At 42.8% G+C, this 13,430-nt stretch overlaps 3 protein-coding genes across 6 annotated transcripts; 1 reads left to right on the top strand and 2 right to left on the bottom strand.

Moving 5' to 3' along the window:
• Window positions 1-3: 3 nt before the first annotated feature.
• On the bottom strand, window positions 4-1,713 carry pfdn1 (prefoldin subunit 1). Of its 3 annotated transcripts, none has more exons than XM_069539365.1 (5): window positions 1,544-1,713; window positions 1,281-1,402; window positions 546-712; window positions 279-363; window positions 4-147 (listed from the first exon to the last, which is right to left on the bottom strand). In XM_069539365.1, the coding sequence occupies exons 2-5, from the start codon at window positions 1,311-1,313 to the stop codon at window positions 64-66; spliced, it is 369 nt and encodes a 122-aa protein (XP_069395466.1). In that variant the 5' UTR covers window positions 1,314-1,402; window positions 1,544-1,713; the 3' UTR covers window positions 4-63. The 3 variants fall into 3 exon arrangements, with proteins under 3 accessions (XP_069395466.1, XP_069395467.1, XP_069395468.1); XM_069539366.1 differs by having other exon boundaries at window positions 1,281-1,399; window positions 1,544-1,702; XM_069539367.1 differs by lacking the exon at window positions 1,544-1,713 and having other exon boundaries at window positions 4-144.
• A 656-nt stretch (window positions 1,714-2,369) lies between these two features.
• Window positions 2,370-5,374, bottom strand: mat2b (methionine adenosyltransferase 2 non-catalytic beta subunit methionine). Of its 2 annotated transcripts, none has more exons than XM_069539362.1 (7): window positions 5,263-5,374; window positions 3,896-4,090; window positions 3,697-3,811; window positions 3,464-3,616; window positions 3,201-3,394; window positions 3,015-3,128; window positions 2,370-2,828 (listed from the first exon to the last, which is right to left on the bottom strand). In XM_069539362.1, exons 2-7 carry the CDS (start codon window positions 4,082-4,084, stop codon window positions 2,652-2,654), a joined length of 942 nt encoding a protein of 313 aa, XP_069395463.1. In that variant the 5' UTR covers window positions 4,085-4,090; window positions 5,263-5,374; the 3' UTR covers window positions 2,370-2,651. The 2 variants fall into 2 exon arrangements, with proteins under 2 accessions (XP_069395463.1, XP_069395462.1); XM_069539361.1 differs by having other exon boundaries at window positions 5,156-5,339.
• Window positions 5,375-5,599: 225 nt separating this feature from the next.
• Window positions 5,600-8,098, top strand: LOC109642212 (deoxycytidine kinase 2). The gene is made up of 8 exons (XM_069539363.1): window positions 5,600-5,841; window positions 6,374-6,492; window positions 6,567-6,650; window positions 6,796-6,905; window positions 7,022-7,169; window positions 7,333-7,448; window positions 7,592-7,691; window positions 7,773-8,098. The coding sequence occupies exons 1-8, from the start codon at window positions 5,739-5,741 to the stop codon at window positions 7,797-7,799; spliced, it is 807 nt and encodes a 268-aa protein (XP_069395464.1). The 5' UTR covers window positions 5,600-5,738; the 3' UTR covers window positions 7,800-8,098.
• The last annotated feature ends 5,332 nt before the right edge of the window (window positions 8,099-13,430 follow it).

Raw genomic sequence — 13,430 nt, 5'->3', positions numbered from 1 at the left:
TGGTGAAGCTTCAAAGTTTTAATATGAAGAACAAACACAATGACGATTATTGATTGGTGCCGATCACTGAGCTCTCCGGGAAAGAAGCATCTCTCTGATGTTGTCTTCAGCTTCTTTCACGCTGCGTTCAAGGTACACCTTCTTCTGCTGGAAAAAACACACAGTCAGGACCTGGAGTCTCACACACACACACTCTCTCTCTCTCTCTCTCACACACACACACACACACACACTCTCTCTCTCTCACACACACACACACACACACACACATGGTGTACCTCTAACTCTTTGATCTTTTCGTCAGCTGTTTTCTGTTTGTCCATCAGCTGATTGTTGATTTCCTCTTTCGATTGCAGGATGAACCTGAAACACACAAACACCAGTCAATGAGCAGCTGTCACTCAAACATAACATTAGCTCACTTCCTGTCACGTTGTTGCAATAGAGATGAAACAACTGAAGAACCAGACTTATAAAGCGTGACACTGATATCATACATAATGTGATCTCAGTGTGTAAATAAACTGGTTGTCATGGAGACTCACATGCGACCCACTCCCTCGTAGAGTCTCGTGTTGTCAGGCAACGTGGTGATCTCTGCGTGTGTTAGCTTAGCATGTTTGTGGACACATGTCAGCTGATCGATCTGCAGATCAGCCAGTTTCACCTTCTGCTGGGTGTCAATCATCTTCACCTGCAGCTCGGAGAAGGCCTGAGGAACCAATCACAGCCAATCAGAGTAAAAAAAGAACCAATCAGCGCCAGTTACAACCCATGCACTGCAAACAGCTGATAATTAATTATCATGAGAGAGAGACAGAGACACACAGGAGGAGAGACAGAGGGCGACACAGAGAGACACACACAGGAGGAGAGACAGAGACACACACAAAGAGACAGAGAGACACACACAGGAGGAGAGACAGAGGGCGACACAGAGAGACAGAGAGACACACATGAGGAGAGACGGAGACACACACAAAGAGACAGAGAGACACACAGGAGGAGAGACAGAGGGCGACACAGAGAGACACACACAGAGGGAGAGACAGAGACACACACAAAGAGACAGAGAGACACACAGAGGGAGAGACAGAGACACACACAAAGAGACAGAGACACACAGGAGGAGAGACAGAGACACACAGGAGGAGAGACAGAGACACACAGGAGGAGAGACAGAGGGCGACACAGAGAGACAGAGACACACACATGAGGAGAGACGGGCAAAGACAGAGAGGGAGACGGAGACACAGAGATAGACAGACAACATTTTTTACCTTCTTTAGTTCCAGGTCAATCGTCGCCGCCATCTTCAACAAGTCTCAACCGGAAACTGTGCGTGTTCTTCTTCCTCAATATTTCCGGCAGGTGACGTTTATTAGCGCCCCCTGCTGTTCTTCTAGTTGATGAGATTATGTGAGTTTTACGTATTTAATAATAATAATAATCGAATAAAACCATACAATGCGCATAAAGATATTAATATAATATAAAAAAATACACACACAATATATAAACACACATATATATATATACATACATCATAGGATTGGGTTCCTCCTGGTGCAGGACACTGCCTCATGTGGCCGGAGTGTCAACAGTTCCTGGATGACAGGTCTTGATGCCAGTGACTGACCCTCACGTTTCTCTGACCTAAATCCAGTTGAGCACCTATTGGACGTTATGTATCGGTGCATCCGTCCACAGACTGTCCAGGAGCTCAGTGATGATCTAGGTCTGGGAGGAGATCCCCGAGGACTCCACCCTCCGACTCATCAGGAGCATCATGTGTTGGAAACTTATGGGCACCAGGAGGCCACACTCACTGAGTCACATGATGACTTGATACACACGTTGGATCAGCCGGTGGTTTCAGTTTGTTACTGGGATGTTCAGGTTTGAATCCAGCCTCACTGGGTTGATGGTTTTAGTTTCCTTTGATCGTTGTTATGTCATTTTGTTCTCAACTAATTCTACAATGTTCATCAGTAAAGATTTTACACTTGAATCATTCATTAAAATCTGATGTGTCATTTAACTGTTGTCTTAGTTTTTTTTGAGCTGTTGTAACATAGAGACAAGCATGTCGTCGTCAAATATATGATAACAACAAGATGATTTAACTTTCAGAATCATTGAGCTGGAAAATGAATCTACTACATCGTTAATCTGATCTGAATATTATTGATCATTGATCAGAAAAACATCCTGATATTTATAACATGTCATAAATACAGTATAAACAAATACAAGGTTGTCATTTTATTTTATTGTGTAATGCTACTTAAACCACTGCAGCAGAGAGCAGGAAAAACACAGTGGAAGCAAGAGACAAGTGGAGTAAATAAAACAGGTGGAAAGAAAGCTGTGGAGGAAAAGAGACTTTTATTTTGTCAAGTTGTATGTGTGTGTGTGTGTGTGTGTGCATGCGCGCGTCAGGTCATAGTTGTGCTGTTTCACACCTGCAGCTGCAAACAAAGATGACGGACACAGATCTACAGTCAGAGTCACTTCCTGTGGTTTATGTTAAAGTTTTGAGATTGTTCCAAGTGAAATAAAATGTTGTTCAATCTGTTCACATTGATACAATCTGGACTCACACTGGTTCTGTTTCAATATGAACCTGGAAACTCATTACTGTCTGTCTCTCAGTGGAAAACTGTCTGTCTCCAGTGTTTGTCGGGTGTGAACGGCCACAGACAGTCACTGATAGCGGAGGTGAAAGGTCGCGGCTCCACGTTCAGATTCAGCAGCTGAAGACGAGAACAGTTCAGACGACTGTTGATTGGACGAAGAGCTGAGGAGGAGGCGGGCTGCTCCGTCAACTATACACGTATACACAAACGCAAAAACACACACATATACACACAAACACACGTAAATACATGTCAATACCACATGAAACGATAAACACTAAAAGTTATTAAAACTACAACTCTTGCAAACACTTGAACTAATGTAATAATGTTGAAATAAACTTTATCAATAAACATATTGATGAACATATTTACAGGAATCAGGTGATTGGAAGGCAGCTGGAAGGCCTGAGCAATGGCCACGCCCATCTCATATTTGGTCATCTGCTCGTTAGATGAGAAGTGAAAGATTCCTCGGACAGACGGGTCCTGAAAGACAGACAGGTGGTGAGACAGACAGGTCCTGAAAGTTACCCAGCTCTCTCTCTCTCTGATAGTCACCTGTCTCGCTCTCTCAGACAGCTTCCTGCAGACGGCAGCGACATCTCGGGTGTCCGTGGGAAACCTCTGCTGGCAGTGATCCAGGGTGCAGCTCTCTGTCGCCTCCTGAACTTTGATCCACAGCGATGTGACGGCGCTCTCCATCACTGACTCCACCTCCCCGAACAGAACGGGCACCCTGAGCACCACCGCACCTGAGAGACAGACAGGTGAGGAGAGGGAGACAGACAGTAGAAAAAACTGACAGACAGACAGGACAGTACCTGGACAGTGCCTCAGTGCTTCTCTCTCTCCCTCCAGTTTTGTTCGTCCGTAGATGTTGAGTGGGTTCGGGACGTCGTCTTCTCCGTACGGAGGATTCCGTCCGTCAAAAACGTAGTCGCTGCTGATGTAGAGGAAGAACGCTCCACATGCAGCTGCACACATGACATACATGTTCAACATATGTAACGTGGAAACACATGTTATTGCTGACACGTGTCTTGTGATCGCTGACCTGCCTCCTTGGCGAGCGTGCTCGTGGCGTTTACATTGAGGTTAACAGCTGCATCCGTGTGTCTCTCTACAACATCTGGACGTCTCTCTGCGGCACAGTGGACGATCACATCAGGCTGAGAGAGAGACAGTTCAGATAAAATAATAGACAGATGCAGACAGACAGACAGGTGCAGACAGACAGGTAGTCATCTGTTCACCTTGTACTTGTGCAGGAGTTGTCTGATGGCGTCCTCGTCGGTGAGGTCACAGCGGAGGAGGCGGGGCCTGGCTCTCCTGTATCCAGTCCCAATGACCAACCAGCTGCTGTTCTCAAATTCTCTGCACACAGCTCGACCTAACAGACCTGTTGCCCCGGTAACTAGGACCTTCAGATCAGGGGAAGCCATGTCCTCCTGCAACACACAGTTCTCCTTTAATTCTACATCGTTGATAAGGCAGTACAATGTTGAGGCTACATCAGTACTACATCAGTACAACATCAGTACTACTGTCAATCAAAACACTTCCTGGATTCATGATGTCACAAACTGAGTCTGACACTAGAACAGGAAATTAGAAGAAACAGTTTGTAACTTTCTGTTTAAAGTATTTCTACATGAGGACTTGTCTGATAGAGATGAAGGAGCAGACACATGAACTGAGGAGTTACTGATAGTAGAAGATGAGGAGACATGTTGTGTATCAAGATCTCTTGTTATGATCATGGTCCACCATCAGCTGACACCATCAGGACCTATGGTCCATGATCACAGTCCACGATCCACCATCATGATCCACCTCCATCACGATCCATCATGTTTGGTGTCATTTTCACAGACGGACTTGAACAGCCTCTCAGTCATTTACAGTCAGTTTTATGACAAACCTCCCCGGACTATTTCTGATGCCGTTTGTTTGACAAAGATCTGTGAGTTGTGGCAGTAAAACATGACAAGTTCATATAATTACTTCTTTTGACCTAAAAGTATTAATACTAAGTCAAATAAATATTTAAAAATTACCACCGACAGGCGGTGTTGTTGCACATCATAATCCTGCGACAATGACGTAACTACTGGCGCAGAGAATAATGTTTAATAATTGTTTTCACAACAACATTAAAAACTAGTTACACCTGCCGATGCTAACGCTAGCATGCTAACATTACATCGTTACTACTGATTTATTCTCGATAATCACGTATTTTCACCTGATCTCATGTCGCATCAAGAAACACGATGTCAGTGAACCAGTTTAAGTTTCATACAGACTCGTGACCTGAAGCTGTGAGCTTTTGATTTAAATGTGAAATAATGTCGAGCATCGAAACTTTTTCATTTCCACTGGATTAATGTGGAACATCATTTTATATCATTTTATTTATATATATATATATATATACATATATATATACATATATATATACATATATTTATACATATATATATTAGTCCGGAGGGGATAAAACGTCTCCTTACCTGGAAATGTAATCCTCCTGCATTAGCACAGATGTTATCTCTTTATATTACAGGCTTGTCACTTTCGTAACTTTATTTCAGAACTCAACAATGTTAGTACAACATACCGGAAAACCTTTAGTCGCTTCTGTTTACATCGACGACTACTGATGACGTCACAGTTTCCCAAGACGACTCCTGATCACGTAACGGCCTCTTGAAGCGCTGTCCCAATTCGTAGATTTAAAAAGACATATAGTAAAATAATATTGTAAAACATATGTTATAAATATATATGTATAATATTACTGAATTACTGTAACTGAAAGATCACAGGAAAACACTTGGAAAACAAGTTATTATTTTTGTTATTATGATGATTGGTTATCATGATTTAGACCGTTGACTGTACATAAAGATTCGAACTGCTGACATCGAGACACTGATTACTGACACTCAGTCCTCGTCCTGACCCCGGAAACGGAAGTGTGACAGCGCGCGGAGATTCGATGTTCGAAGCAGCTCGCGCGCAGTCAGTCAGTTTCTCGTCTCGCGGAGGACAAAGACCGATCACCGATTAACAACCGATATCAGTCAATCAGACATGGCGACACCACCGAAGAAGCTGTGCCGTGGTCCTGCCAGTCCGACGCTGAGTGACAGCTCCTGGCGCAAAGAGAAGAAAATCTCCATCGAGGGAAACATCGGTGAGTTCCTCCGGTCTGTGTGTGTGTTTAACCCCGGGAACATGAGGCTTCTCCGGCTGAACTCCAGAGAAACTCCGCTCCCCTGAGGACCGAAGCTAATCTCAGGCTGTTTTTGTCTCTCTCTCTCTCTCTCTCTCTCTCTCTCTCTCTCTCTCTGTCTTTCTGTCCCTCTCTGTCCATCTATCTGTCTCTCTCTCTCTGTCTATCTCTCTGTCTCCCTCTCTCGCTCTGTCTATCTCTCTGTCTCCTTCTCTGTCCATCTGTCTGTCTCTCTCTGTCTCCTTCTCTGTCCATCTATCTGTCTCCTTCTCTCTCTCTCTGTCTCCTTCTCTGTCCATCTATCTGTCTCTCTCTCTCTGTGTCTGCCTTTCTGTCTGTCTCTCTCTCTCTCTATATCTGTTTGTCTCTCTCTCTGTCCATCTATCTGTCTCTCTCTCTCTCTGTCTATTTCCCTGTCTCCCTCTCTCTCTGTCTGTCTCCATCTCCCTCCCTCTCTCTGTCTGTCTGTCCCGTCTGTTTATGTGGTTCTCAGCTGCAGGAAAGTCGACATTTGTGCGCCTCCTCCAGGGGGCGTCAGAGGACTGGGAGGTGATTCCTGAACCGATTGGAAAATGGTGCAATGTGCAGAACGAGAGCGACGATGTTTACCAGGTGAGCGCAGCAATGATGTCATCACACGTCCTGTCCTTTCACAATAAAGTGCTGACGACTTCCTGTGTCTTCAGGAACTGAGCTCATCTCAAAAGAGCGGAGGAAACCTTCTGCAGATGTTGTACGATAAACCAAGCCGCTGGTCCTACACCTTCCAGGTGAGCTCCTGACCCTGCCCCCTCAGCCACAACAACAATATGAATCACAATAATAATAACCATATTAATAATGAGAATATTTATAGTAATTGTTATAGATGTGATAATATTTCTGTCTCTCTCTCTCTACCTGTCTGTCTCTCAGAGTTATGCGTGTCTCAGCAGAGTTCGTTCTCAGCTTCAGTCGCCGTCGATCAAACTTCAACAAAGTGAAAAACCTGTTCAGTTCTACGAGCGCTCTGTTTACTCTGACAGGTAACTGATGACTACAGGTAATGATCACTGTGCATACAGGTAATAGATTACCCTGTGTACTCTGTGCTTGTCTCTCTCTAATAGATTACTTTGGTAATAGATTACTCTGCGTTCAGGTACGTGTTTGCATCAAACCTGTTTGAGTGTGGGAACCTTTCGGACACTGAGTGGAGTGTTTATCAGGACTGGCACACCTGGTTACTGAAGCAGTTCACACCTGAGATCCACCTGGACGCCATCATCTACCTAAGAGCACAGCCACAGGTACCACTGCTAATGCAAATGCTAATACTACTGTTACCGCCGCTAATGCTACTGCCGCTAATGCTACTGCCGCTAATATAATACTGTTGCTTATCCTACTTCTGCTAGTCTGTATTTGTCAGCGCTACCTTCGTGGTCCTCAGTATTAGTCTGTATATTTCAGCGCTGTATGCAGCGGTTGCTCCAGCGGGGCCGTGGGGAGGAGGCGGGACTACCTCTTGAGTATCTGGAGCAGCTTCACTTCAAACATGAGGCGTGGCTTCACCACAGGAGCCTCAGGTAACTCCACACCAATGACACACTTCTGTCACATTTTGATCAGTAATTGATCATGCAAATCCAAATGAGATCAGTCAACCACTGTGTGTGTGTGTGTGTGTGTGTGTGTGTGTGTGTGTGTGTGTGTGTGTGTGTGTGTCCAGGTTGGACTTTGATTATCTGAACGATCTTCCTGTTCTGACTCTGGATGTTAGCGACGATTTCAAGAACGATCGAATCAAACAGGAAGTCATCATCGACAAGGTTTATTTCAATTTTGTAAATTTTTCTGTTGAAACTTATATTTTATTTCATTTAGTAACTGGAATGTGTTTCCTGCTGCAGGTCAAAGACTTCCTCACCACGCTGTAGATTCATCCACCAATCACAGCTCAGGATGTGAGCAGTCGCTGCGTCAGATTCAGTGTTTCTTTTGGTTTTTAAGAACTCGATCAGTTTTCCTCTTTTTCTTCATGTACATATTTATTTTTTATATTTTGTAGAAACATTTTAAAGTGTGTGTGTTCCTATATTAGTGTTTGTAGGATAAACCTGGTTTTTACCTTCATGTTAGTTTGACTGATTGTCGCCACTTGTGTCATCAGACCAGAGTGTGTGTGTGTTGAGTAACCATGACAATGCGTTCAGGTAAATAAAGATGTCACACTGGTTTCACTTTTCATTTCAAACTTTATTTCAAAACTTTCCAACTACAGCACACAGAGTATTACAGTACACAACAGTTACAAAGTATCACAGTAATACAGAGTAATACCTAAGCCTGACAGAGTTCGTGTTTCACAGCTGAACAACTCAGCAGCAGGTTTTCTGCTCAGACTCGTTCAGCATCAGATCCTCCCTGTTCTTCAGGTGAGAGGTGGAGCAGACAGACAGGAAGTGATCATGTGATCATGTTTACATCACCTGACACCGTCGTCAGCTCTCATCACCACAAACTGTCTTCACGTCTTCATCTGTGTCTTCTATGTGTGTGTCAGCACTTTGTCTCCAGAGACATTTGTTTGTGTTTCTTTATATTTGTGTCACGTGTTAGAAGCTCATCACCCCCCCACTCCCTGCAGGGTTAGGGTTAAGTTCCATCAATCAATCAAATTTATATATATTGCACAGCACCACAACAAACAGTTGTCTCAGGGTGCTGCACAAAGGTCCAAGATCTTAAAAAAGAGTGCACTGTAGATCCTGGGATGCTAAGGACTCATTTAAAGCATCCCTATTGTTCCAAACACCAAAACTTTGGTTTTGTCTTTGTTCAGCATGAGAAAATTGCAGGACATCCAGATCAATCATAAATGGTCAATGCAAAGCACCTCATGAATATTAAATTCTGCTGACCAATGGGTCTCCATGGTGAGTCATGACAGTCAAAAAAAAATCACTACACTGAATGTGAGGGAACTTGTTATATCGCCTGTATTTGAATCATCCAAACTGCAGGATTAGGGTTATTCAATTCAGAGACAGCTGTGACGTCCCTAATATATATAATTTAACAGAATTACTATTATGTGCTTGTGTTTGTACTGGGATGGTTCGGTTCGGTCGGCTGATCTAATACTGGACTCAGTTCAGCACAAAGATCCCAGATCTATAGAATCTATATCAGCTGTTCTATCAATCGCTGAACCCCTCGTTTCCTCCTCATCCTTTCATACGCGTGCATCCATCACGCAGCGTCATGCACAAGTGTGACCACAGTATTTATACATTCAGAGCCATTGGACTGATGACTTCACACTGTGGGTCCTAACTTCCACTCTGGAATTTTATTTGAAAATAGAAGTTTGAAAGTGAACAGTAGTGGACACTATTTTTGTGAGTGATCTCCAGTCACATTCACTGCAGAGAGTTGACAAACACTCGTTGTTAATGATACACGCACAGTGTTGGAAGATGTTATTTAAACTATTAATGACTCTGCTGTTCATTATTATCTGATTGTAAATGGCTGGAGGTTGTTTTATATCTTTTTCAATTGAAGGTTCTTATGGAACTGTTTTCTGGCACAAGTACAAACAACTTGTTGGTTTTAATTTCAATGATAAAGTGGATCAATAATCTGCTTCAGTTCACCACCTCACGTCTGCATCCTCATTATCCCGTCTCCAAGATTGTCATACACGCGAGTCAGAGTTAGCGTGGGAATGTGCACATTCTCCAATCAAGTTTGTCTTTATCAATCCCAACTTTTTTTTTTTAAGATTCCTTTTATTGTCCCACAATCATGCACACACAGCACTACATGCAACATGGGGAAATTTGACCTCTACATTCAACCCATCCATGTGAACACAGCACACACGGAACATAATACACACAGTGACCTCACGGAGCAGTGGGCAGCCATGAAGGGGAGCAATTGGGGGGTTGCCTTGCTCAAGGGCAAGTGCCCAGGAGGTGAACTGGCACCTCTCAAACCCCGTTTCACAACTGAGACTGATTCTTCAAGAGCTTGTATAGGCGGGACCTCGATACTCGGTTCCAATCCACGATCATGATGTCCCAGCCTATTTTTACTACTAACTACTAACTTTACATAACATTGAGTAGGCAGGGTTTATGACCCATACTGCAGTCAGCCACCAGGGGATGATACAGATCCAGAACTCTATTTATGATCTGTTTAGTTTAACTGAGGTTAACTTATTTTAACCAGAAGTTAACATGTCACCAGAGTTACAACATCTCTACACACACAGACACACAGACAGCTGTTGTCCTTGTTAATGAATATTTGTGTGGACTCTACAGGTTGAATTGTTCAGATGATTTGATCCTTTAACGAACATATGACACGTGTCCAATCTACACATGTCCAAATCTCCATGTGTCCAAATCTACAGGTGTCAAACATTCCTCAAATGGGTGTTGAGGAGAGAGACACTTCAAGTCACTGAACTTCATTGACTTCTTTTGTTCTTAAGTCAGAAGATGTGTCCTCTCTGTCCTCTAGGGGGCGCAGTGTCCAGGTTTCAGCTCTTTTCCTCTGAGCCTTGTTCTGTCTAACGTTTGTGTCCACGACAGTCGCAGACATGTTACTCTTAAATAAAACAGGTTCATTCATCTGCTAATGTTTAGTCAGAACTTTTGCATTTTGAATCTGAGATTCAGTCAAACTAACGCAGGACATCTCAACAGAGACAAATGAGAAAAACCAGACAAATGAGACGGGTGAGACAAACAAGATGGGCAAGATGGACAAAACAAATTAGGTGGTCACAACGAACCAGACTGATGGAGGAGACAAGTTCCTCTTCCACATCAATGCATCGGGCAGATCCAGCTCTGCAAATAAATGCAAATTTTAGTTCAAATAATAACCACCTTTAAAATTTAGCTAAACTTTAAGGACTTTGATTTATTTATTCATGCCTTTGTTTTTCTTTGTTTTCTTTTAAACTGCAGCTTATTCAAAACACTGCCGCCCGGTTCCTCAAACTAAGACAGAAACACGTCTGTTCAGTTCTCAGAGTTTTGCACTGGCTTCCTATGAATAAACTCTTTTCAAAGCCAAACACACAGAACAAACATTTTACGTTCATTATCGACAAAAAAAAGTTATGCCAAGCATAGAATTTGCGGAGCTAGCTATCATTGGTGTCACGTTAACTACCTTTAAAACAACAAATAGGCTCCCCACACATGTAGCATTAGTAGGAATTTGTGTGATTTAGTCGTACACATACCGGTAGATATTTTGACAGCGAAATCATGCAAGACCCATGCATTCAAACTTTTTTGGGATAATGCAAATCAGTCACTTACTGCTGTCACAAGAGGGTTGACTGCGCTGTAAATCAGTCCTTTGTTATTTCCTGTCCGGGGAGCGGAGCCGGCACCAGACCCCACAGTTGAGTTCCCTGAAACTGCAGCCAGTCTTCCAATTCACTAGGTGGCGCTGTCACAAAACCATAGCATCATAGAATTGCGCAGTAGTATTTAAGTGGAATAAACCTTTACAACTCAGCTCCTCTGGTATATCAGGATATTACGAGCGGGACGCTCAGTGTGTTGTGAACAAGCACATCAACATGAGGAGGCGTGGTTTACGCTGGCTCAGCCCATCACGGCAGCTTGTCGAAAGCGACCAACCTACAGACAAGACAAATAAGACAAAAGACAGACAAGACTAACTGGTGTACAAGATGGACAAGGCAAACCAGATGAATGAGACAAACAGGACAGACAAGACATTGTCCACATAGTGTTTGTTCCTCATCCCTTAAAGATAAAGCGACATTTCAGTCATTGATCAACAACTGAGAGAATAATGAAGTCTGTTTTTACAGCGCGTGATTGGATGATGGAGACAAGCATCACATGAGGTGAAGACGATGAGGGACAGAAGGTCGAACGTTCATCTGACATCGTTAATGTTTCTTAAACTGAAGTTATTTTTTATCCAGGATAACAAGTTGAGTGGAACCTGCGGTCAGTGGAACCCTGTAAATCCGCCCCTTAACCTGGAAATGATTATTAACCCCACTCATTCAACAGGAAGTGCATTTCATTTAGAACAATGGTTTCAAGTACAAACCATAAACTTCTATTTATGTATCAAAGTTTACAGTATGGAGGAGTAAACAACAACAACCACAAATGAAACTAAAAAAATAAATAATTCAATCAGCATGAAGTCCAGTAAAGAAAAAAGTACATTGACGAGATTAAGCAAATGTGTTAAGTTCATTCTTCTATCCGATGACTTTTAAATAACTACACCTGCAAAGAAAGTGTACCAAACATAATCAGGTAATTAATTAAAATGTCCTGTATCGGTTTAATCAACATCATCTTTACAGGACGTTTCCTTTTCAGATCAGACTGAAGGAAAACATGTTCCACAGTCAATTCAATTCAATTGTGTGTTAATGATATCACTATAAACCAAATTCAATTCAATTCAATTCAATTTTATTTGTATAGCGCCAAATCCTAATATCCATGATCTCAAGACTCTTTACATAGAAGGTCAAGAGCTTAAAATCTTCTTCATCTAGAGAAACCAACAGGTGAACAATGAGCAGCACTTTGAGACTGTGGAGGAGAAACTCCCTCATTAACAGAGAGAAACCTCTAGAACCAGAGTTAGTGTGGAGACATCTGCCTCCATCATCAGTGCATGATGGGAGTTCTCCCAGCAGTCTAGACCTATAGCAGCATAACTAAGTGATGGTTCAGGACCTGATCCAGAACTATAGACTTTATCAAAGAGGAACATTTTAATTTAACTTTAAATGTAGAGATGGTGTCTGACTCTAGAACCAAGAGTGGGAGCTGGTTCCACTGGAGAGGAGCCTGGTAGCTGAAGGTTCTACCTCCTGTTCTACTCTTACTGACTCTAAAACCACAAGAGAACCTGTGTTTTGGTAGTGAACTGATCTATCTGGATAGTATGGTGTTATCAGCTCTTTGACATATGAAGGGTTTGATTATTCAGGGTTTTAAATGTGAGGAGCAGGATCTTGATATTCTGAAATTTACAGGGAGCCAATGTTTGAAAAGCTAATGGAATAAATCAAGATGGCGCCGCGGATGGTTGCCTTGGTGTATTGGTGTGCGTTGGTTTGTTTTATTTTGTGTTTTAATTCTGTTTTTTGCGATGGTACCCGGAGCTCCTTCACTACACAAGAGCTCATGAATATCAGGGTTACAACACCAGAGGATTTATTTCCGACTTTTCTTCTCCCAACACTGGAAATTTTGGACATTCTGGTCAAAGGTGCGCTCACCTTTGCTCACGCAGTGAAACGCCGGAGGTGAGGAAAACGGGCCGGTGCGCTTGCGCCAGCGAGGATTACACCAGTGAGGATTACGCACACCGTTACCTGGAATATTTCTCTCTAACGTGTGCTCACTGGTACGCTGCTGCCACTGCCAAGGACAAGAGCAGACTAATTAGATCTCTTGCTTTAGTTAGGATAAGATCCTCATAATCTGAATTTATTAATGAATTTTTAACTGCTTGAGTTAAATCCTTCA

Source organism: Paralichthys olivaceus, chromosome 15 (assembly GCF_024713975.1).
Source record: "Paralichthys olivaceus isolate ysfri-2021 chromosome 15, ASM2471397v2, whole genome shotgun sequence".
NCBI classification, from domain to species: Eukaryota; Metazoa; Chordata; class Actinopteri; order Pleuronectiformes; family Paralichthyidae; genus Paralichthys; species Paralichthys olivaceus.
Note: the sequence above shows the minus strand (reverse complement) of the source record. Positions and strands in the feature narration are given on the sequence as shown.

Excerpts from the sequence above, each read along its gene's own strand:
- pfdn1 (XM_069539365.1), bottom strand. The coding sequence starts at position 1,313 with ATGGCGGCGACGATTGACCTGGAACTAAAGAAG. Across the intron at positions 713-1,280 it reads TTGACCTGGAACTAAAGAAG|GCCTTCTCCGAGCTGCAGGT; the intron begins GTAAAAAATGTT and ends TTGGTTCCTCAG. Across the intron at positions 148-278 it reads AAAAGATCAAAGAGTTAGAG|CAGAAGAAGGTGTACCTTGA; the intron begins GTACACCATGTG and ends TGTTTTTTCCAG.
- mat2b (XM_069539362.1), bottom strand. The coding sequence starts at position 4,084 with ATGGCTTCCCCTGATCTGAAGGTCCTAGTTACCGGGGCAACAGGTCTG. Across the intron at positions 3,812-3,895 it reads AACTCCTGCACAAGTACAAG|CCTGATGTGATCGTCCACTG; the intron begins GTGAACAGATGA and ends TCTCTCTCTCAG. Across the intron at positions 3,129-3,200 it reads TGTCTGAGAGAGCGAGACAG|GACCCGTCTGTCCGAGGAAT; the intron begins GTGACTATCAGA and ends TCTGTCTTTCAG.
- LOC109642212 (XM_069539363.1), top strand. The coding sequence starts at position 5,739 with ATGGCGACACCACCGAAGAAGCTGTGCCGTGGTCCTGCCAGTCCGACG. Across the intron at positions 6,906-7,021 it reads CGCTCTGTTTACTCTGACAG|GTACGTGTTTGCATCAAACC; the intron begins GTAACTGATGAC and ends CTCTGCGTTCAG. Across the intron at positions 7,692-7,772 it reads AGGAAGTCATCATCGACAAG|GTCAAAGACTTCCTCACCAC; the intron begins GTTTATTTCAAT and ends TTCCTGCTGCAG.